Source organism: Kogia breviceps, chromosome 4 (genome assembly GCF_026419965.1).
Source record: "Kogia breviceps isolate mKogBre1 chromosome 4, mKogBre1 haplotype 1, whole genome shotgun sequence".
Classification (NCBI taxonomy): domain Eukaryota; kingdom Metazoa; phylum Chordata; class Mammalia; order Artiodactyla; family Physeteridae; genus Kogia; species Kogia breviceps.
The window spans coordinates 82,678,335-82,701,288 of NC_081313.1; the positions used below are offsets into that span (position 1 = coordinate 82,678,335).

The window sequence follows — 22,954 nt, forward strand, 5'->3', positions numbered from 1 at the left end:
CATGTCTGTGGGGAAAAGACAGCCTTTAAATAAACAGTGGTGAGTCAATTAGTATCCATACAAAAAAAGATGAACCTGGATCCCAACTTTATACAAAAGATATCATTCCCAGTTGAATTATTGATTTTATAATCTCTTATTAAAATAACATAAGAAATGCCCACATGACTTTGATTAGGCAAAGATTTCTTAAAGAGGACATTAAAATTAAAAATTTATTTCACTCAAAACATGCCATTATCAGAGTGAAAAGGCAAGTCATAGAATTGAAGATATTTGTCATGAATATAGATGTCAAATGACTCCCACATTTGGAATATATAAAGAATACAAATAATAAAAGTATATAAATAATAAAAAAGACAGACAACCCAATGTAAAACTAGACAAAAGAACAGAAAAGACATTTGACAAAATTGCACATTCCTATGGCTAATGAATAAAGGAAGACATGTTCTATAATATTAATCCTCTGAATAGGGAAATTAAAATTACAATGAAATATCAACACTTATACACCTATCAAAATTGCTTGAGTTTAAGAATAATTAACAATAGACTGCTAGAATGAACTAGTGTAAATACTTTAAAAATTTATTAAAAAGATTTACATATGACTCAGCAATTCTGCTGTTTATATGTGTACTCAGTAGAAATGTATTCATATGTTTTCCAAAAAACAAGTAAAAGAATGTTCATAGGGCTTCCCTGGTGGCACAGTGGTTGAGAGTCCGCCTGCCGATGCAGGAGACATGGGTTCATGCCCGGGTCCGGGAAGATCCCACATGCTACGGAGCGGCTGGGCCCGTGAGCCATGGCCGCTGAGCCTGCGCGTCCGGAGCCTGTGCTCCGCAAAGGGAGAGGCCACAACAGTGAGAGGCCCGCCTACCGCAAAAAAAAATGTTCATAGAAACAGCATATTAGCCCTAAAGTGGAAACAACATTAACTACAGAATGAACAAATTTTAGTTTATTCACACAATGGACTACTATATTCTGTATAATATGGTAACTATTACCCATGTGTGCTAACTTAAATTTAAGTCAATTAAAACTAAATAAAATTAAGAGTTCAGTGCCTCATTAACACTGACCACTTTTCAAATGCACAATAGGCACATGTGGCTAGAGGCTATATTGGATATCAGAGATATAGAACATTTCCATCATTTTACAAAATCTGATTGGATAGTACTGCTATAGAGCAATGAAAATGAATTTCTGTTATATACAACCATATGAATGACTCTTAAAAGCACGTTGTTAAGTAACGAAATGCAGACACAAATGACTATATGCTGTATTCTCCTGTGTATGCATAAAGTTCAAACACAGAACAAATTAGCCTATTCACTGCAGAAGTCAGGAGAGTGGTAATCTTTAGGCATTAAGGGTTTAGACAAGAAGGGAGGTGGAGGAAGAGCTTTTGGAATACTTGTATCCGTTTCTTGGGCTGGACTCTCGTTACATAGGTGTCTTCACTTTGTTAAAATCCATCAATTTACATTTGCAATTTGTGCACTCTTCTGAAAATATATTATGCTTCAATAAAATGTCTATAAAAATAATATCCCTTGACTCTCCATTTATTATCTATTAGGCAGCCATCAAGCTTATCTTTCTTTTGTTCTCTACCCTGTTTACTTCTCCCATTTTTGTGAGTTGTACAATTTCTACTTTATCAAAGCATATTACATTTCATTCTATTTTGCCTCCCTTATGCTTCGCTTAGTATTTGCCTTAGTTCTAGCATAAATTAATTGCACTTAGTTAAATATATTAGTTAAATATAGGTAGTTAAATCTAAGTAGTTTAACATACTTGATGCTTGTCAGCAGACCTTTTTTTAAAAAATATTTATTTATTTATTTATTTGGCTGCATTGGGTCTTAGTTGCAGCACACGGGATCTTCGTTGAGGCATGCAGGATCTTTTGTTGTGGCGTGTGGGCTCTTCATTGTGGTGTGCAGGCTTCTCTCTAGTTGTGGCGCACAGGCTCAGTAGTTGCGGCACGTGGGCTTAGTTGCTCCATGGCATGTGGGATCTTAGTTCCCCAACCAGGGATCAAACCCACGTCCCCTGCATTGGAAGGCAGATTGTTAACCACTGTACCACCAGGGAAGTCCCTCGCCAGACCTTTTATCAAAATTTCCCCAATCAGGGCTTCCCTGGTGGCGCAGTGGTTGAGAGTCCGCCTGCCGATGCAGGAGACACGGGTTCGTGCCCTGGTCCGTGAAGATCCCACATGCCGCGGAGCAACTAAGCCCGTGAGCCATGGCCGCTAGGCCTGCGCGTCCGGAGCCTGTGCTCCGCAACGGGAGAGGCCACAACAGTGAGAGGCCCGCATACCGAAAAAAAAAAAAAAAAAAAAAAAAAAAATTTCCCCAATCATATCTTGGTTACAATTTGCCTTGCTGTCAGTTCTTAAGGAGTATCTAATATCAACATATCCCGGGTACTTCCATATTCAAACTGTTTATAACTGTAGGGCAGTTTGTTGATGATTAAATAATGAGCTCATGTTTTCTTTCCCTGAGGATCTCTTAAGTGTTTCTCCAGTCTTCTGGAGGTGAATGTTGCTGTTGAGAAACCTGATGCCAAACTTTTGTTTTTCCTTTATTTTTTTAGATGACAAAAGGATTATTTCTGCATCTTTAAATCCAATAATTTTACCACAGTACATCTCAGTGTTGATTGTTCTGGATCAGTTTCCCTAGACACTTGATGTGCCATTACAATATGTAAATTCAAATATTATTTTATTTATTTATTCATTATCATTACTTATTATTTCAGTAAACTTTAACTATAGATTTAAATATTTATTGTTTTGGTTTTCTTCTTTGGGGACTGCAATTATGTGCATTTTGGATCTCCTTTTCCTATCTTCTATATTTGCCTATTTTCTCTAATACTTTTTCTTACTTTTATTTTATATTCTCCATCCTCTCCCTTCTATACCACATACATGCTTTCTATGTTGTCTTTTCTTCCTTGTGTGCTTTATAATTTAGTCTTCCTCTATAAATTTTTCCCATTTATTTCTTTCCTTAGTTCTGTCAGTTTTCATTCCACAGCCTCCTTCATCTAGCTATTTTTCTCTTGTTTTGTGGCCAAGATTGTTTAATTTTTTAAACTTAAACTTACATATAGTTACATTTATATTTTTATCTGATTCATGGTAACATTGTTCTAGTGAGTTTTCACTGTCCATTGTAAAGTAATGCTTAATAATTTTCATTTCTCTCATTATAATTGTTTGGTATGTAGGCAGAAACTTTTCCTTTTCTACTTAATCATTTTGAATGAGATGGGTTTTCTTAAGCTAGAGGCAGAAAGTTATGGGAATGGAACATGCACCAGCTTTCCAAGCTTCAACACTGAAGAGTTATCTTCTCTGTTTATATACAAGAGTTAAATATAGTCCCTATGTGTGGTTATACCTTCTCTGCCTCTGCAAACCTGGCCTGCTTCAAAAGAACTTCAACTGCCAGATCTGGGCTTTCGAGATCTCTTCATATTTATTGTTTTCCAAAGTTATGTGTTCATTTGTAGATGGTATATTGCTGGTACTTTTTTAGATCTGCTATGTCTGGACCCCCTAGGCATTTTGCAAAACTTTTTTCCCATTCTTTCCCAAAATACTCTGCTTTGACTTATCTACCTCGGTCCTACTCCCAGAACTTCCATATTAAGGTACAACCCTCTCTTCCTGAGCAGAAGTATATGCTGGAGACATATGAGAGCTGTCAATCCTGAGACCCTCTCCACATTCCCTGTTATTCTTTGTAACATCTTTATGAATCTACAAGCTGGTTCCTTGTTCTACTTCAATTTTGGCAATATTTACATGCAATTACAACTCTGTCATTTTTTGTTGATCTCATAATTGTACTGAAACAACAGTATATGTGTGCATGTGTGTTTATGTGTGTGTGCATGCATGTTATATTTTATTCTACTTATTGCTCTCTGCAGTTACCAGGAGACATGAAAAGATTCAGAATTAGACTTCTAGAATATTACTATCATCTTTCTCATCTCACTGCTGAGAATATTTGCTCAGAAGTTTCACACAAACTTTGACATCTTTATTGGAGTATAACTGTTTTACAATGGTGTGTTAGTTTCTGCTTTACAACAAAGTGAATCAGTTATACATATACCTATGTTCCCATATCTCTTCCCTCTTGCGTCACCCTCCCTCCCACCCTCCCTATCCCACCCCTCTAGGTGGTCACAAAGCACAGAGGTGATCTCCCTGTGCTATGAGGCTGCTTCCCACCAGCTATCTATTTTACATTTGGTAGTGTATATATGTCCATGCCACTCTCTCACTTCGTCACAGCTTACCTTTCCCCCTCCCCGTATCCTCAAGTCCATGCTCTAGTAGGTATGTCACACAACTTTAAATAAGGCATGCTCAACATTGTACTGATTATGTTCAATCTGAGCTTTCTCTTCTCCTTGAATTTTTTACCTCAGTTAATGCATTATCATTCATTTAGTTCCCCAGACTGGACAACTGGACATAATTCTAGATTTTTCCACATTTTATACCAGGAACATCAAATTAATAACCTTGCCCTTTTTTTTTAACCTTGCCTTTTTATCCAAACTAAATATTTCTCTATTATGTTCTATTCTCTCTATCTCTAAATAGAGATAAATTCTAAACTGGTCTCCTAAGTACCTTCCTTTGTTTCAGTTTTCCCCTATCAGCTTCATCATCCACACTATCTTCAAACTAATCTATCTAAAACACTTATTTGATAACTTTTACTTCTGAGGTTTACTCTTTTCAATGGCTTCCAGGTGCATACAGTATAACATCATTCATGTTAACATGGCAAAGAAAGCCTCCCATGACCAGGCTCTTACCAAGCTCAAATCTCCCTGTCCAATTTACAATCATGCTACTCTTGTCATAACAAACTCCTTACCAAGATATTTCACACATTTTTGCCTCTACTTTTCCTACTAATTTTTCCTGTTAAGAACTTGCCCCCAGTTTGCTTGCATTATGAGAAATCACTTAGCTTCACAACTCAAGTTTAAGTGCCACACTGTCTATAAGCATTTCCAAATCATCCTAGATAAAAATGACCATTTTCTCCACTTTGTTCTCAGGTCAATCTGTACAAGCTTTAATCAAGGCATTTCTAAGTACTCCCTGCACTCCTTTTTATGTGTTTTTCTCCCCCTAGTAAACTCTAAGCAGCTTGAAGGCAAGGTCCATATTTTATTAGTTTTTGTAGTTTCAGTGCCAGATCTAGGTGAATAAGTAAAAACCCGCTTCACTGTATTGATATGTTAAAGTTTTGTCTCCCATCTAAACTGCAAGTTCATTGAAGTCAGAGACCATATGTGCCCAACTCAGATTTTTTTGCATATATTTATTCATATTTTTTAGTCTGTTTTCCTAGGGGACAACAAATTGCTCTTCATGACCTAAAGGTCTATGTTAGCCTTTTGAAAAAAATAATTTGAAAATAATGACCAATTATTCTGCTACTATGATAAAAACAAATGTTAAATATACTTCATATATTCAGGAAGAACAAATGAGTAACAAATGTTGGTTTAATTTAGAATAGTAATAAACTTATGTAGTGAAATTCCAAAATTCTAGAAGTTATTATGTTCCTTTGCTGATGACACTGATGTTTTCTCATAATAAAACTGGCTAATATTGAAGTAAATAGTCAATAAATATCTATAACCAATGAAACAACATTGTAATCACATGTTATAATTAAGATTTTTCCTATATTTATGAATTTTCCAGGTGTGTTAAATTAAGTAAATAAATTTAGTTTTAAGTTAAACTAAATGTGTTATCTATATACATACTTTATGCAAATAAATTAGTTAAAATAGAAAATTAAGCATATACATGAATTTTGAAAATATAACAATTTTCCCCTCTAGCAGTTGCTACCTTGAAACAAAAGCATACTACAATATTCTAAAACCTTCCTAAACTTTTCTTTCATGTGTATTAAATGAATAATGATTATGAATAACATATACACACCGAAGGATGGTCAGGATGCTTGGTATACCAGCAAAAGCAGAAAATACAATTGTAGAAAAGATAAAGGCAATGAACAAAGGTAATTTATAGCACTTTGAATCACATGTCCCATGTCTAGCGTCAATAAAATCACCTTGATTATCTGAGGTTGTTAATCCTTCTTTAATGCAAGAACAATTGTAATATGTCTATGAAAATGAAGACAGGAAACAATCTTTTAGAAATATAGTCATAAGACAAAAACTCTTATAATTGTAAAATAAAAATTAAATCAATAACTGCAGGGAGACTAGGCAGTTTTATTAGTAAATATCCTTATATTAAATCTGCCATTCATAATTTACAAATGAACCACTAATGATAAATAAGATCAAGGTATTTTACCTAACAAAAAATTTTGTATGTGTATATATAATTATAGTTACTTAGGAAAAATTCTATTAATTTAAGAAATTTCACTAAAAATATTTACATTTAATTGTACAAATAACTGTTGGAGAGAGATATAGATTAAGGACAAATAAGGAAAATGTAATGAATAAAGTGGAATTTTAGCTGGGATTTGAAATATGGAGAGTTACCCAATTGTAGACAGTTTTAGAACTATGCTGCAAAGGCAAGACTCTATTTTGTATGTGATGATGACAGGGCTGTTATCTATTAGGCAGAGTAGGAACAGTGTACCTAGGACCCACAATACATTCAGAACCAAAAAAAAAAGTTTTAATTTTAGTGTCTTTTAAAATCAGAGAAAAAATAAATATCATAATAATGAATATATTATAATGCATCCAGCCTGGATCATATTTGTCTTTACGCCAATGCAGTTGTATATTAAATCAATCTCTCTATACACAGAGAATCCTAAGGATGCTACCAGAAAACTACTAGAGCTAATCAATGAATTTGGTAAAGTAGCAGGATACAAAATTAATGCACAGAAATCTCTGGCATTCTTATACACTAATGATGAAAAATCTGAGAGGGAAATTAAGAAAACACTCCCATTTACCATTGCAACAAAAAGAATAAAATATCTAGGAATAAACCTACCTAAGGAGACAAAAGACTTGTATGCAGAAAACTATAAGACACTGATGAAAGAAATTAAAGATGATACAAATAGGTGGAGAAATATACCATGTTCTTGGATTGGACGAATCAACACTGTGAAAATGACTCTACTACCCAAAGCAATCTACAGATTCAATGCAATCCCTATCAAATTACCACTGGCATTTTTTACAGAACTAGAACAAAACATTTCACAATTTGTATGGAAACACAAAAGACCCCGAATAGCCAAAGCAATCTTGAGAACGAAAAATGGAGTGGGAGGAATCAGGCTCCCTGACTTCAGAATATACTACAAGGCTACAGTAATCAAGACAGTATGGTACTGGCACAGAAACAGAAATATAGATCAATGGAACAGGATAGAAAGCCCAGAGATAAACCCACACACATACGGTCACCTTATCTTTGATAAAGGCGGGAAGGATATACAGTGGAGAAAAGACAGCCTCTTCAATAAGTGGTGCTGGGTAAACTGGACAGCTACATGTAAAAGTATGAAATTAGAACACTCCCTAACACCACACACAAAAATAAACTCAAAATGGGTTAAAGACCTAAATGTAAGGCCAAACACTATCAAACTCTTAGAGGAAAACATAGGCAGAACACTCTATGATATAAATCACAGCAAGATCCTTTTTGACCCATCTCCTAGAGAAATGGAAATAAAAACAAAAATAAACAAATGGGACTTAATGAAACTTAAAAGCTTTTGCACAGCAAAGGATACCATAAACAAGACCAAAAGACAACCCTCAGAATGGGAGAAAATAGTTGCAAATGAAGCAACTGACAAAGGATTAATATCCAAAATTTATAAGCAACTCATGCAGCTCAATAACAAAAAAGCAAACAACCCAATCCAAAAATGGGCAGAAGAACTAAGTAGACATTTGTCCAAAGAAGATATACAGATTGCCAACAAACACATGAAAGAATGCTCAACATCATTAATCATTAGAGAAATGCAAATCAAAACTACAATGAGATATCACCTCACACCGGTCAGATTGGCCATCATCAAAAAATCTAGAAACAATAAATGCTGGAGAGGGTGTGGAGAAAAGGGAACCCTCTTGCACTGTTGGTGGGAATGTAAATTGATACAGCCACTATGCAGAACAGTATGGAGGTTCCTTAAAAAGCTAAAAATAGAACTACCATACGACCCAGCAATCCCACTACTGGGCATATGCCCTGAGAAAACCATAATTCAAAAAGAGTCATGTCCCAAAATGTTTATTGCAGCTCTATTTACAATAGCCAGGACATGGAAGCAACCTAAGTGCCCATCAACAGATGAATGGATAAAGAAGATGTGGCACATATATACAATGGAATATTACTCAGTCATAAAAGGAAACGAAATTGTGTTATTTGTAGTGAGGTGGATGGACCTAGAGTCTGTCATACAGAGTGAAGTAAGTCAGAAGAAGAAAAACAAATACCGTATGCTAATACATATATATGGAATCTAAGAAAAAAAAATGTCATGAAGAGATTAGTGATAGGACGGGAATAAAACACAGACCTACTAGAGCATGGACTTGAGGATATGGGGAGGGGGAAGGGTAAGCTGCGACAAAGTGAGAGAGTGTCAGGGACATATATACACTACCAAATGTAAATTAGATAGCTAGTGGGAAGCTGCCGCATAGCACAGGGAGATCACCTCTGTGCTTTGTGACCACCTAGAGGGGTGGGATAGGGAGGGTGGGAGGGAGGGTGACGCAAGAGGGAAGAGATATGGGAACATATGTATATGTATAACTGATTCACTTTGTTGTAAAGGAGAAACTAACACACTACTGTAAAACAGTTATACTCCAATAAAGATGTTAAAATAAATAAATAAATCTCTCTCTTTCTTTTTTTAAGTGAAGGAAGGGGTTTAAAAAGGCAAAAGTGGGGGCTTCCCTGGTGGCGCAGTGTTTGAGAGTCCGTCTGCCGATGCAGGGGACACGGGTTCGTGCCCTGGTACGGGAAGATCCCATATGCTGCGGAGCAGCTAGGCCCGTGAGCCATGGCCGTTGAGTCTGCGCGTCCGGAGCCTATGCTTAAAAAAAAAAAAAAAAAAAAGGCAAAAGTGCCTAAAGCCAACATAAGTCATAATGTAGTCCCTAATGGGAATGAATGAAAACTTGGGGTTGTTATATTATTATTGATAACTCAAGGAAGATGAATAGGTGATATTTTCTAAGAAGAACTAAACAGAGATGGAGATACAGAGACCAGTTAGCAATTTGTTAATCTATTGAAAAGATTCTAAATTAAATAATAATAATAATTTTAAAAATTCAGTAGAAATATTAAACTAAGTTACCAGTGAAGGAATAAGAGGAAATAAAGATAGCTTGAACCTGGGTGATTCAGAAAATGATGGTACAAAAACCATGTCCGTTGTTTAGGGAAGCTGCTAAGTGGTTACTGGATATATTAAACAAAAACAGAAATATCTAAATAGCAAATCATTCATTCTACCATATTTTTTTTATAATGCCTATGTGCCAATCATCATTCTAGGTATTGTGAAAACATAGTAAACAATACAGTAGAAATCCCTGCCCTCATGTAGGAAATTTTTTACTTGCATGAGATAGGCAATTTTTTTTAGAAAAAGAACCTTTAATGGAGCACACGGTGATGAATACTATGGAGGAAAAAATAAAGTAAGAAAAAAACAGGGATTATAGGGGTGATTTTAGCATGATCAGGTAATGATACAATGATACAGTGATATTTGAGCAGAGATTTGAAGAAGGTAAGGGAGTGAGCCATGTGGTTACCTGAAAGAAGTATATTCCAGGTGGGAAAAACAAAACAGAAATTGAAAAGCCTTGGGACTGGAGCTTGCTTGACAAATTCAAAGAAAAGCAAGGAGAAAAATTTGGTTGAATCAGAGTGAACATGAGGGAAACTAAGAGAAAATAAAATCTGAGTAATGAGGGAAGGATTTATATAGAAACTGGTAGGTAATTGCAAGAGCAATTTAAGAACTTCAGTTTTTATTCTTAGTAATGTGAAACCATTAGAGGGATAGATGTATAAATGAAAATTTTTAAAAGACCACTCTAGCTGATATATTGAGGCTATTGAACTGTGAAAGCAAGGGTAAAAGCAGAGAAAACAGTTAAAAAGCTCTTGAAGTAAGGGCTTCCCTGGTGGCGCACTGGTTGAGAGTCCGCCTGCCGATGCAGGGGACGCGGGTTCGTGCCCTGGTCCGGGGGGATCCCACATGCCGCGGAGCGGCTGGGCCCGTGAGCTATGGCCGCTGAGCCTGTGCGTCCGGGGCCTGTGCTCCGCAACGGGAGAGGCCACAGCAGTGAGAGGCCCGCATACCGCAAAAAATAAAAATAAAAAAAAAAAAAAAAAGCTCTTGAAGTAAGATGCAAGTCATTGGTGACTGGGGCCCTGGTATCAGAGAAAATGATGAAGATAGATCTAGCATGTATTTTGAAAGTAGATTTGAAGGGTCCTAGGGTAAGAATGGTTACCAGAAGGAGAAAGTCATACAGAGAAGGCCTCCCTGAAAGAAATTAAGACTTGCAGGCAAGGGAGGCAGTCAGTCCATGGCTCAGAGAGGGAACCAAGAAAATAAACACAACGACTTCACTTTTTCCCCCCATCTTTCTGACTTTCTATCAAGACTCCTTATTATCATAGTCTATATGATAATAGATTATATATGATAATAGAACTCTCATCCTACAGTTTGGTCTCTTGGAACAGTGAGGAAGGTAGAGAGGTGAAAAGTGGATCTGGAGGTCAGAAAAAAGATATCCAGTACAACAAATAATTGCAGACCATAGAACCTAAGATGACTAAGGGGAAAAGTGAAAATGTGAAGAAAGTTTATTGAACAGATGGTAGAATCACAAGATATTAGGCTCTGGAAGGGCTGAAGAACTGTAGAGTTATATCCAAAGAGATACATCCAAAATGGGAAAAATTATATTAAAATGAAATAGTAAAATATATTATATTAAAATGAAATAGTAAAATATATTCAATTCAAATAATAAAAGAAGATAGATCTAAGTCTACCATATCAATAATTATAATAAATGTCAGTTGTCTAAAAACTAATTGAAAGACAGACATTAACAGAATTGAGGAAAAAGCAAAAACGTATTATACCTTGGCTACAGGAGACACTTTAAACATAAAGACACGAACAGTTGCAAAATAAAATGATAGAAGATAAACCATGAAAACAGCAAGAAAGCTTACAGTGACTGTTTAATATATAAAACGGACTTCAAGACAAAGAGTATTACCAGAGATAGAAAGGGACATTTTGTAAAGATAAAAAGAACAAGTCATCAAGAAGCTGTGACAATTATTAATGTGTATGCACACAATAAGAGGGTCTAAAATACATGAAGTCAAAATAAAGAGAGAAATAGACAACTGTATAATTATATTAAGATATATTTTTTCATATATAATGTTCAGGATTTCATATATTACAAGGTATGCAAAATGACAAGAATAACTGACTTAAAATTAGAAGAACAAATATAAGTAGACTACTACAGATAGTAGCCTTAATAGCAAGAACTTTAAATAGTTATGATTAATATTTTCCAGAAAATAGAGGGTAAATGGATAAAATATCTTAAATGATGTGGAATTTCACCAGGGACTTGGATTCTACAGAAACATAAATGTTAGAACAGAAAAATACAATGAGTAAACTTACAACCTCAGTAATGGGTTTAACAACAAAGCAGACACGGCAGAATACAGAAACAGTAAGTGGAAGACAGGTCAACAGAAAATATCTACATTTAAACAAACAGATAAAAGGAGATGGAAAATAGGGAAAAGAGCAAAAGAGTATGGGACACAGTAGAAAGGTCTATTTGTAGTCTGCTGTTAGGCAGAATACTAAGATGGCACCTAAGATTCCCACCCTGCTATTTTATAAACCTGCATAATCCCTAGATTGATGTGAATTGGTGGATTTTAATCCCCTCACTAAGTTAAGTAACATGGCATAGCTGACATTAAGAAACAGAGGTAAACTTCACCTAATTAGATCATATTAAAAAGGAACTGAGCTTTTCCTGAAGTCAGAGATTCAAAGCATGTGTCATAAGGGAGATTCTATTGCTGGCTTTGAAGATGGAAGGAGTCATGTGGCAAAGAATGGGGGTGGCCTCTAAGAGCTAAAATTGGCCCTCAGCAGACAGCTACCAAGGAAATAGGGGCTTCATTTTTTACAGCCCAATGGAACTGAATTTGGCCCAAAATATGAATGACCTTGGAAGTAGATTTTTTTCCCACAGCCTCCAGAAAGGAATGTGTTTCAGCCAACACCCTGATTTCAGTCTGTGAGACTCTGAGCAGAGGAGCCAGCAATGCCATATCTGGACTTCTGACCTGTGAGCTAATAAATGGGTATTATTTAAAGACACTAAGGCTGTAGTAATTTGTTGTGCAGCAATATTAAACTAATATATGGTGCCTCCTCCACAACCAATAAAAGAGGAGAATGTGAGGGAGAAATAATAGCTGAGAATTTTCCAACTGATAGACATAAATCCACAGACTAAAGACATTCTGTGAAACCCTAGCAAAATAAATATAATGAAAACCACATCCAGGCACATCAAAGTAAAATTACTAAAAGTCAAAAACAAAGAGAAAATCTTAAAAGCAGCTAAGCAGCCAGAGACATAAAGACAATATAATGACATCTTTCAAACACCGGGGCATGGGCAGGGGGTAGGGTGGCGGGCAGGCATCACTGCCAATACAGAATTACATACCAAGTGAAAACAGTTTTTCTTTTCAGAAATGAGACTGAAATATGGTTCTTAAGGAAAAAAAAATCTCATAAAAAACATGGAAATGCAAGGAAGTGGGTAAATATAAGTGCATATTGACTGTACAAAAAAAACAACAATAACAGTATGTGTCCTTTAAAATATATGGAAAAATAAAATATATGACAAAAATAACACAAAGGTGGGAAATCAGTAAATGAAGTTAAAATATTCTAGGGATGTTTCAACTGGAAGAGATCCTGAAGCCTGGCTTCTTGTAATCCTTAAAGCTTTGGAGGAGAATGACTTCCCTTCTCTATAGATATGTAGAATCAGGCTCCTGTTGGACTACAGCAGTCTCTGGAAGACCCCTGATACTGCTATTTTATACTAAAAGCCATATCAGCTGCTGAAAAGAGCTAGTCCCAGTGAGAAGATCATGAAGAAAATCCCAAGATTTCTTTCGTATCTATATAAGGAAATTTGAAGATCTTGATAGCATGGATAAGAATATGTAGGTCTCAATGAAGCAAAACACTTGGAATATTATCAACATGAAGAGCAGATATCTATTTTCAGTTTTGGTAAAGCTGTGATTTTCTATAGAAACTTAGAAATCTTCAAAGGTGTAGTATTTCCTACCACTCCTCTTGTAAACTTTTGCGTAAGTGTAATTGAAGAGCACTCAATTCTAATACATTTGACCCTTATATTTTGAATATGAACATTTAATCAGAATTATTTCAAAGCTGACATATTTTCATTGAAAAAAATTTTCCAGAGGGAATTCCATTAACACAATTTAGACACAATAATTTTTTGTATATGGTATTTCTCTAATTTTCATTTTGTTAAAATTATTTTTACTGGCATCAGTTCTTTCCCATTTGAAATTAATGTATATTTTATCCATTAATTGGTTTCATCTGTATCAAATTGTACTAATCATAACTTTTGCTATTGTCAGTTTTCCTTCAGACCCATTATTTCTTTCAAGGCTAATTGTCCAGGGTAATTCGTAACAGATCTAAATTTGTCAAAAATATTTTATTCTTTCAATTTTTATTCAGCATCAAATGTTATCACACAGTTTGAGTCACTATTTTGTGAATTATTTCATTATTAATTATTCCTTAGAAAAATGAAATTATAAAGATTTTTATGAAATAGAAACAAATCCCTAAAAGGGATTCCCCAGAAAAAGAAAGATGGGTTGGAGCTATATAGTGGCTGGCATTTTTAGCTCTTGAATATCCCATGGATCAAAACACCAAGGTCAAGCAGTTCTGCTTTATTCTGTGGTGACAACATGAGATTTAAAAAATCATTTACTTGTCAAAATAAAATGGAGGAGAGGAAGTAAACAGGAGTGTAAATTACGATTTTCCATAAGTTAATAAATTGTTGAGGATGGGTAACTAACATATGGGAGTTCATTTTGGTTTTCTATTACACTTAAAGCTTCCCACAGTGATATTTTAAAGATTTTAAATATCATTTAAAATATATTTTAAAATATAGAAATCATTTAAAACATGTAATAGTTTTTAAAATATATAATACATATAAATAACCATTTTAAATTTAAAATTTTAAAATAATCATTTTAAACATTTAAGAAGATATTTTAAAGGGTATATAATCTTTTTAATATTAATGTTCAATTAAAAACTGAAGATATATTGTTAAATAGGTCCGTGAAAATATGACAACGAGGAACTAAAGTTGGTCAGGCATGCTAATATACTGTAATAAAATGATCTGTGTGTAACAGGTAAAAGAATATTGTTATGTACATACTAATAAATAAAGTACTAATAAAGTACTTTATTGCCTGCTAAGGAAGATGATATAATGCCCATGGGTCAAGAAATATCCTCTTTGTCACTCTCTTCCCCTCGCAAAGACTAGACAAAGAGAGGGGAGAGTGAAACACAGAATTTTTAAAACCTAGGTCCCTACTTCACTCCCAATTCTCACAAGTCCTATGTATTGTGATCATATGAAGCCATAATTTAAGAAAAATTTAAGAAAGGAAAAATAAGAGGGGGAAAGGATTTTATAGAGAGCAGGAGTAAAATATAAACATCATCTATAAGTTGCACTTCTTAATGGAGAGGAAAAAGCAGAGAAACAGATAATTACCTTGTGATTCTTTAATGTTTTAGAATATGTACAACCTGCAAAGCAAGGAGAAAAATATCCAATATCATTTCTTCCACATGTAGCAGAATAAAATGAAGATGAGCATTTACAATGAGAATTGCAAGGAGCTGTCAGGTTTCCCAACTGCCCTGTTCTGTAAAAGAAGAGATTGAATGTAATTATAATACAACTGTATTATCCTTATTAATGTATACACAAAGATATCAATGCTATCAGTAAAATATGATTATTTAAATAATTTTAACAGATTTAGGTACAACAGATATACAATAAACTGTACATTTTTAAAGCATACAATTCTGCATACACTTGTGAAACCATCACTGCAATCATGTTAACAAACATAATCATCACCCCCAATAGTTCCCTCATGCTCCTTTGTAATTCCTCCATCCCCTGGCATCTGCTGATCTACTTTCTGAAACTGTTCATTAGTTGGAATTTCATAGTGCACTAGGTGCACTTTCTTTGTCTGGCTTCTTTCATGCAGCTGGTCTTTACTTGGTCTTTGTATGGTCATATGCTTCCATGTCTCTTGGATAAATATTAAGGAGCAGAATGTTTGGATCATATGGTAGGTGTTCATTTAACTTTTTAAGAAACTGTCAAACAGTTTTCCAAAGTGATTGTGCTATTTTGCATTCTCACAAGCAGTGTGTAAGATTTCAGTTGCTTTCTATATTCCTTGTCAACACTTGGAATAGTCAGTCTTTTTAATTTTAGACATCCTAACAAGGATACAGTAACTTCATATTGTGGTTTTTAATATATATTTCCCAAATGACTGATGCTGGACATCTTTCCATGTGCTTATTTTCCATCTGTATCTATTATTTGGTTAAATATCTGTTTAAATCTTTTGCCCATTTTTGTGGATATTACTAAGCACTGAAAGTTCTTTATATGTTCTAGAAAACAAGTTCTTTATTATATATATGATTTTCAAATATCTTCTCACAGTCTATGGCTTGTTTCTGCATTACCTTAATGGGATCTTTCAAAGAGCAGATGCTTTTTATTTTAATGAAGACCAATTTATCAATATATTTCTTTATGTATCACATAATTGGTGTCATAACTAAGAAATCTTTGCTGAACCCAAGTTCACATAAATTTTCCTCATATCCCTGGAATTTTATATTTCACAATTACTTCTACAATCCATTTTGAATTAATTATTTACATGGCATAATATATGGATCAAAGTTTGTTTAAATATAGATATCTAATTGTTCCAGCATCATTTGTTAAGATGACTGTATGTTCTCTGCTAAATTGCATATGCACCCTATCAAAAATCAAGTATCTATATATGTGTGTGCTTACTTTTGGACTCTCCATTCTTTTCCACCGACTTATTGGTCTATATTTACACCAATACTACTTTCTTGATTATTGCAGCTTTATAATAGGTCTTGAAATCAAATATCGTGAGTCCTCCACCTTTGTTCTTTAGAATTGTTTGTGGTTTTTCTAGGTCCTTTGCATAACTATATGAATTTAAAAGTCATTTTTCCAATATCTAAAAAAGAAAGCTTGCTGGGATTTTGATTGTGATTACATCAAATACATACATCAATTTGGGGAGGATTAACATCTTAAAGATACTGAGTATTGTAACCCACAAATATGGGATATCTCTTCATTTAAAAATTTAGGTCTTTAATTACTGTCAGCAATGTTTTATAGTAATCAGTGCATAGGGCTTTTACATCTTTATCATATTTATCCTTAAGAATTTCTTTTTCTTGATACTATTGTTAATGGTATTGTTGTTTAATGTCAATTTCAAGTTGTTTGTAGGTAGTATATAAAATGCCATAGAGTTTTATATATTGATCTTTTCTTCTACAGTATTTCTTTTTGTTTGATAGTATTGTTAACATTATTTTTTAAAGTTTTTTCCAGAATTTATTGAGATATAATTGACACAGCACTGTATAAGTTTAAGATGTAGGGCATAATTATTAGACTTACATACATCATGAAATGATTATCACAATAAGTTTAGTGAACATCCATCATCTCATATCAATACAAAATTAAAGACAAAAAAATTTTTCCTTGTAATGAAACTCTTAGAATTTACCCTCTTAACAACTTTCATATATGACATACAGCAGTATTAATTATATTTGTCATGTTGTACATTACTTCCCTAGTACTTATTTACCTTATAACTGGTAGTTTGTGCAATTCGACTGCCTTCATTCAATTCCCGATCCCTTAACCCTTTGCCTGTGTTAACCACAAATCTGATCTCTTTTTCTATGAGTTAGTTGATTGGTTGGTTGGTTTTAACATCTTTATTGGAGTATAATTGCTTTACAATGGTGTGTTAGTTTCTGCTTTATAACAAAGTCTATCAGCTATACATATACATATAACCCCATATCTCTTCACTTTTGTGTCTCCCTCCCAACCTCCCTATCCCACCCCTCTAGGTGGTCACAAAGCACTGAGCTACTCTCCCTGTGCTATGTGCCTGCTTCCTATTTTACATTTGGTAGTGGATATATGTCCATGCCACTCTCTCACTTCGTCCCAGATTACCCTTCTCCTTCCCCATGTCCTCAAGTCCATTCTCTATGTCTGTGTCTTTAATCCTGTCCTGGTTCTTCAGAACCTTCTTTTTTTTTTTTTTTAGATTCGATATATGTGTGTTAGCATAAGGTATTCGTTTTTCTCTTTCTGACTTACTTCACTCTGTATGACAGATTCTACTTCCATCCACCTCACTACAAATAACTCAGTTTCATTTCTTTTTATGGCTGAGTAATATGCCACTGCTTGTATGTACCACATCTTCTTTATCCATTCATCTGTTGATGGACACTTAGGTTGCTTCCATGTCCTGGCTATTGTAAACAGTGCTGCAGTGAACATTGTGGTGCATAACTCTTTTTGAATTATGGTTTTCTCAGGGCATATGTTGAGAAGTGGGATTGCTGGGTCATATGGTAGTTCTGTATTTAGTTTTTGTAAGGAACCTCCATACTGTTCTCCATAGTGGCTGTATCAATTTACATTCCCACCAACAGTGAAAGAGGGTCCCTTTTCTCCACACCCTCTCCAGCATTTATTGTTTCTAGATTTTTTGATGATGGTCATTCTGACCGGTGTAAGGTTATACCACATTGTATTTTTGATATGCATTTCTCTAATTAGTGATATTGAGCATCCTTTCATGTGTTTGTGGGCGATTTGTATGTCTTTGGAGAAATGTTTATTTAGGTCTTCTGCCCATTTTTGGATTGGGTTGTTTGTTTTTTTGATATTGAGCTGCATGAGCTGCTTGTAAATTTTGGAGATTAATCCTTTGTCAGTTGTTTCATTTGCAAATATTTTCTCCCATTTTGAGGGTTGTCTTTTTGTCTTGTTTATGGTTTCCTTTGCTGTGCAAAAGCTTTTAAGTTTCATTAGGTCCCATTTGTTTATTTTTGTTTTTACTTCCATTTCTCTAGGAGGTGGGTCAAAAATGATCTTGCTGTGATTTATGTCATAGAGTGTTCTGCCTATGTTTTCCTCTAAGAGTTTTATAGTGTCTGGCCTTACATTTAGGTCTTTAATCCATTTTAAGTTTATCTTTGTGTATGGTGTTAGGAAGTGTTCTAATTTCATTCTTTTACGTGTAGCTGTCCAGTTTTCCCAGCACCACTTATTGAAGAGACTTTCTTTTCTCCACTGTATATTCTTGCCCCCTTTATCAAAAATAAGGTGACCATATGTGCATGGGTTTATCTCTGGGCTTTCTATCCTGTTCCATTGATCTGTATTTCTGTTTTTGTGCCAGTACCATACTGTCTGGATTACTGTAGCTTTGTAGTGTACTCTGAGTTCCAGGAGCCTGATTCTTCCATCTCCGTTTTTCTTTCTCAAGGTTGCTTTGGCTATTCAGGGTCTTTTATGTTTCCTTACAAATTGAGAAATTTTTTGTTCTAGTTCTGTGAAAAATGCCCATGGTAGTTTGATAGGGATTGCATTGAATCTGTAGATTGCTTTGGGTAGTGTACTCATTTTCACAATGTTCATTCTTCCAATCAAGAACATGGTATATCTCTACATCTGTTTGTATCATCTTTAATTGGTTTGTTTTTGAAATATAATTCACCTACAAGACTGTTAGTTCCTGTTACACAGCATAGTGATTTGGTGTTTCTGTACATTTCAAACTTATCACCACAGTAAGTCTAGTTACAATATATCACCACACGAAGATATTACATAGTTATTGCTATACTCCCCACACTGCACATTTCATATCCATGACTCATTTATTTTGCAACTGGAAGTTTGTATCTATTAAACTCCCTCACCTATTTAATTCCTCCCCCCAGCTCCCTCCTTTCCAGCAAACCCTTGTTTGTTCTCTGTATCTACAGCTCTGTTGCTGTTTTTTATGTTTGTTCACTTGTTTTTTAGGTTCCACATATAAGTGAAATCATACAGTATCTGTCTTTCTCTATCTACATATTTAACTTAGTATGATACCCTCTAGTTCCAACCTCGTTGCAAATGGCAAGATTGCATTATTATTTATGACTGAGTAATATTCCATTGTATGTATATTACATCTTTTTTATCCATTCATCTATTGATGGGTACTTGGGTTGCTTCTATATCTTGGCTATTGTAAATAATGCTTCAATAATTACAAGGGTGCATATATCTTTTCTAATTAGTGCTTTTCTTCTCTTTGGGTAAATACCCAGGAGTGGAATTTGTATGTATTCTTTGTATGTTTTGGATATTAACCCCTTATCAGATATATCCTTTGCAAATATTTCCTCCCATTCAAGGAGGCCTTTTTGTTTTGTTGATGCTTTCCTTTACTGAACAAAACCTGTTTAGTCTGATGTAGTTCCATTTATTTTTGTTTTTGTTTCCTTTGCCTGAGGAGACATCTAAAAATATTAAAACTGATGTCAAAGAGTGTACTGCCTGTTTTCTTCCAGTTTTATGTTTCTTTCTTTATGTTCCAGTTTTATGTTTCTTTCCAGTTTTATAGCTTCAGGACTTACATTTGTCTTTAATCCATTTTGAATTTATTTTTACGCATGGTGTGAGACCGTAGTCCAGCTTGATTCTTTTGCATGTAGCAGCCTAGTTTTCCCAACACCATTTGTTGAAGAAGCTGTCTTCCCCCCATTGTATATGCCTCCTTTCTTGTAGCATAATTGCCCATATAAGAGTGATTTCATTTCCATTGATCTATGTGTCTGTTTTTGTGCCTGTACTATACTGTTTTGATGACTGTGGCTTGGTAGTTTAGTTTGAAATCAGGGGAGCATGATTTCTTCTTTCATAAGATTGTTTGGCTGTTAGGGGTCTTTTGTGTTTACAAATTTTAGCATTAGTTGTTCTAGTTCTGTGAAAATGCCATTGGTATTTTTAAGAATTGCATTGACTCTGAAGGTTGCCTTGGGTAGTATGATCATTTTAACAATATTAATTCTTCCATCCATGAACATGGTCTATCTTTCCATCTGCACGTGTTGTCTTCTATTTCTTTCATCAGTGTATTATAGTCTTCTGAGTACAAGTCCTTTACCTTCTTAGATTTATTTCTAGGTATTTTGTTCTTTGTAATGCATTTGTAAATAGGACTGTTTTCTTAATTTCTCTTTCTGACACTATGGTGTTATTGTATACAAATGCAACAGACTTCTGTGTATTAATTTTGCATCCTGGAACATTACTTAATTCATTGATAAGCTCTAGTAGTTTTTGTATCCTTTCAGTCACTCTATGTCTTTTGATTGGAGTATTTATTGTATTTACATTTAAAGTAATTATTGATAGGTATGTACTTATTGTCATTTTGTTAAATGTTTGGGTTTTTAACATTTTTTTTGGAGTATAATTGCTTTACAATGGTGTTTTATTTTCTGCTTTATAACAAAGTGAATCAGTTATACATATACATATATCCCCAATATCTCCTCCCACTTTCACCTCCCTCCCACCCTCCCTATCCCAAACTTCTAGCTGGTCACAAAGCACCGAACTGATCTCCCTGTGCTATGCTACTGCTTCCCACTAGCTATCTATTTTACACTTGGTAGTGTATATATATCCATATATACACTACCACTCTCTCAGTTTGTCCCAGCTTATCCTTCTCCCTCCCCGTGCCCTAAAGTCCATTCTCTAGTAGGTCTGTGTCTTTATTCCTGTCTTGCCTCTAGGTTCTTCAGGACTTTTTTTTTTTAGATTCCATATACATGTGTTAGCATACGGTATTTGTTTTTCTCTTTCGAACTTACTTCACTCTGTATGATAGACTCTAGGTCCATCCACCTCACTACAATAACTCAATTTCGTTTCTTTTTATGGCAGAGTAATATGCTATTGTATATATGTGTCAAATCTTCTTTATCTATTCATCTGTCGAAGGACACTTAGGTTGCTTCCATGTCAGGACATGGACACCTCTATTGTAAATAGAGGTTCAGTGAACATTGCAGTACATGACTCTTTTTGAATTATGGTTTTCTCAGGGTATATGCCCAGTAGTGGGATTGCTGGGTCATATGGTAGTTCTGTATTTAGTTTTTAAGAAACCTCCATACTGTTCTCCATAGTGGCTGTATCAATTTACATTGCCACCAACAGGGCAAGAGGGTTCCCTTTTCTCCACACCCTCTCCAGAATTAACTGTTTGTAGATTTTTTTGATGATGGCCATTCTGACTGGTGTGAGATGATATCGCATTGTAGTTTTGATTTGCATTTCTCTAATTATTAATGATGTTGAGCATTCTTTCATGTGTATGTTGGCAATCTGTATATCTTCTTTGGAGAAATGTCTATTTAGGTCTTCTGCCCATTTTTCATTGGGTTGTTTGCTTTTTTGATAATGAGCTGCATGAGTTGCTTGTAAATTAGGGAGATTAATCCTCCGTCAGTTACTTCATTTGCAAATATTTTCTCCCATTTTGAGGGTTGTCTTTTTGTCTTGTTTATGGTTTCCTTTGCTGTGCAAAAGCTTTTAAGGTTCATTAGATCCCATTTGTTTATTTTTGTTTTTACTTCCATTTCTCTAGGAGGTGGGTCAAAAACGATCTTGCTGTGATTTATATCATAGAGTGTTCTGCCTATATTTTCCTCTAAGAGTTTTATAGTGTCTGGCCTTACATTTAGGTCTTTAATCCATTTTAAGTTTATTTTTGTGTATGGTGTTAGGAAGTGTTCTAATTTCATTCTTTTACATGTAGCTGTCCAGTTTTCCTAGCACCACTTCTTGAAGAGGCTGTCTTTTCTCCACTGTATATTCTTGCTTCCTTTATCAAAGATAAGGTGACCATAGGTGTGTGGGTTTATCTCTGGGCTTTCTATCCTGTTCCATTGATCTATATTTGTTTTTGTGCCAGTACCATACTGTCTTGATTACTGTAGCTTTGTAGCATAGTCCGAAGTCCAGGAGCCTGATTCCTCCAGCTCTGTTTTTCTTTCTCGAGGTTGCTTTGGGTATTCGGGGTCTTTTGTGTTTCCATACAAATTGTGAAAAATTTTGTTCTAGTTCTGTGAAAAATGCCTGTGGTAGTTTGATAGGGATTGCATTGAATCTGTAGATTGCTTTGGGTAGTAGAGTCATTTTCAAAGTGTTGATTCTTCCAATCCAAGAACGTGGTATCTCTCTCCATCGATTTGTATCATCTTTAATTTCTTTCATCAGTGTCTTATAATTTTCTGCATACAGGTCTTTTGTCTCCTTAGATACGTTTATTCCTAGATAATTTACTCTTTGTTGCAGTGGTAAATGGGAGTTTTTTCTTAGTTTCACTTTCATATTTTTCATCATTAGTGTATTGAATGCAAGAGATTAATTTAATTAATTAATTTAATTAATTAATTAATTAATTTTGTATCCTGCTACTTTACCAAATTCATTGATTAGCTCT

General features: G+C 34.6%; 1 protein-coding gene across 1 annotated transcript in view; it reads right to left on the reverse strand.

Annotated features, from left to right (window-relative positions):
• The window catches only part of SLCO6A1 (solute carrier organic anion transporter family member 6A1), a 110,584-nt gene that overhangs the window by 16,563 nt on the left and 71,067 nt on the right, over positions 1-22,954 (reverse strand). Inside the window, exons 9-10 of the mRNA XM_059062353.1 lie at positions 15,031-15,184; positions 6,038-6,225 (exon numbers count right to left, since the gene is read on the reverse strand). Coding sequence (XP_058918336.1) covers positions 6,038-6,225; positions 15,031-15,184 — 342 coding nt within the window. The remainder of the gene's footprint in view (positions 1-6,037; positions 6,226-15,030; positions 15,185-22,954) is intronic.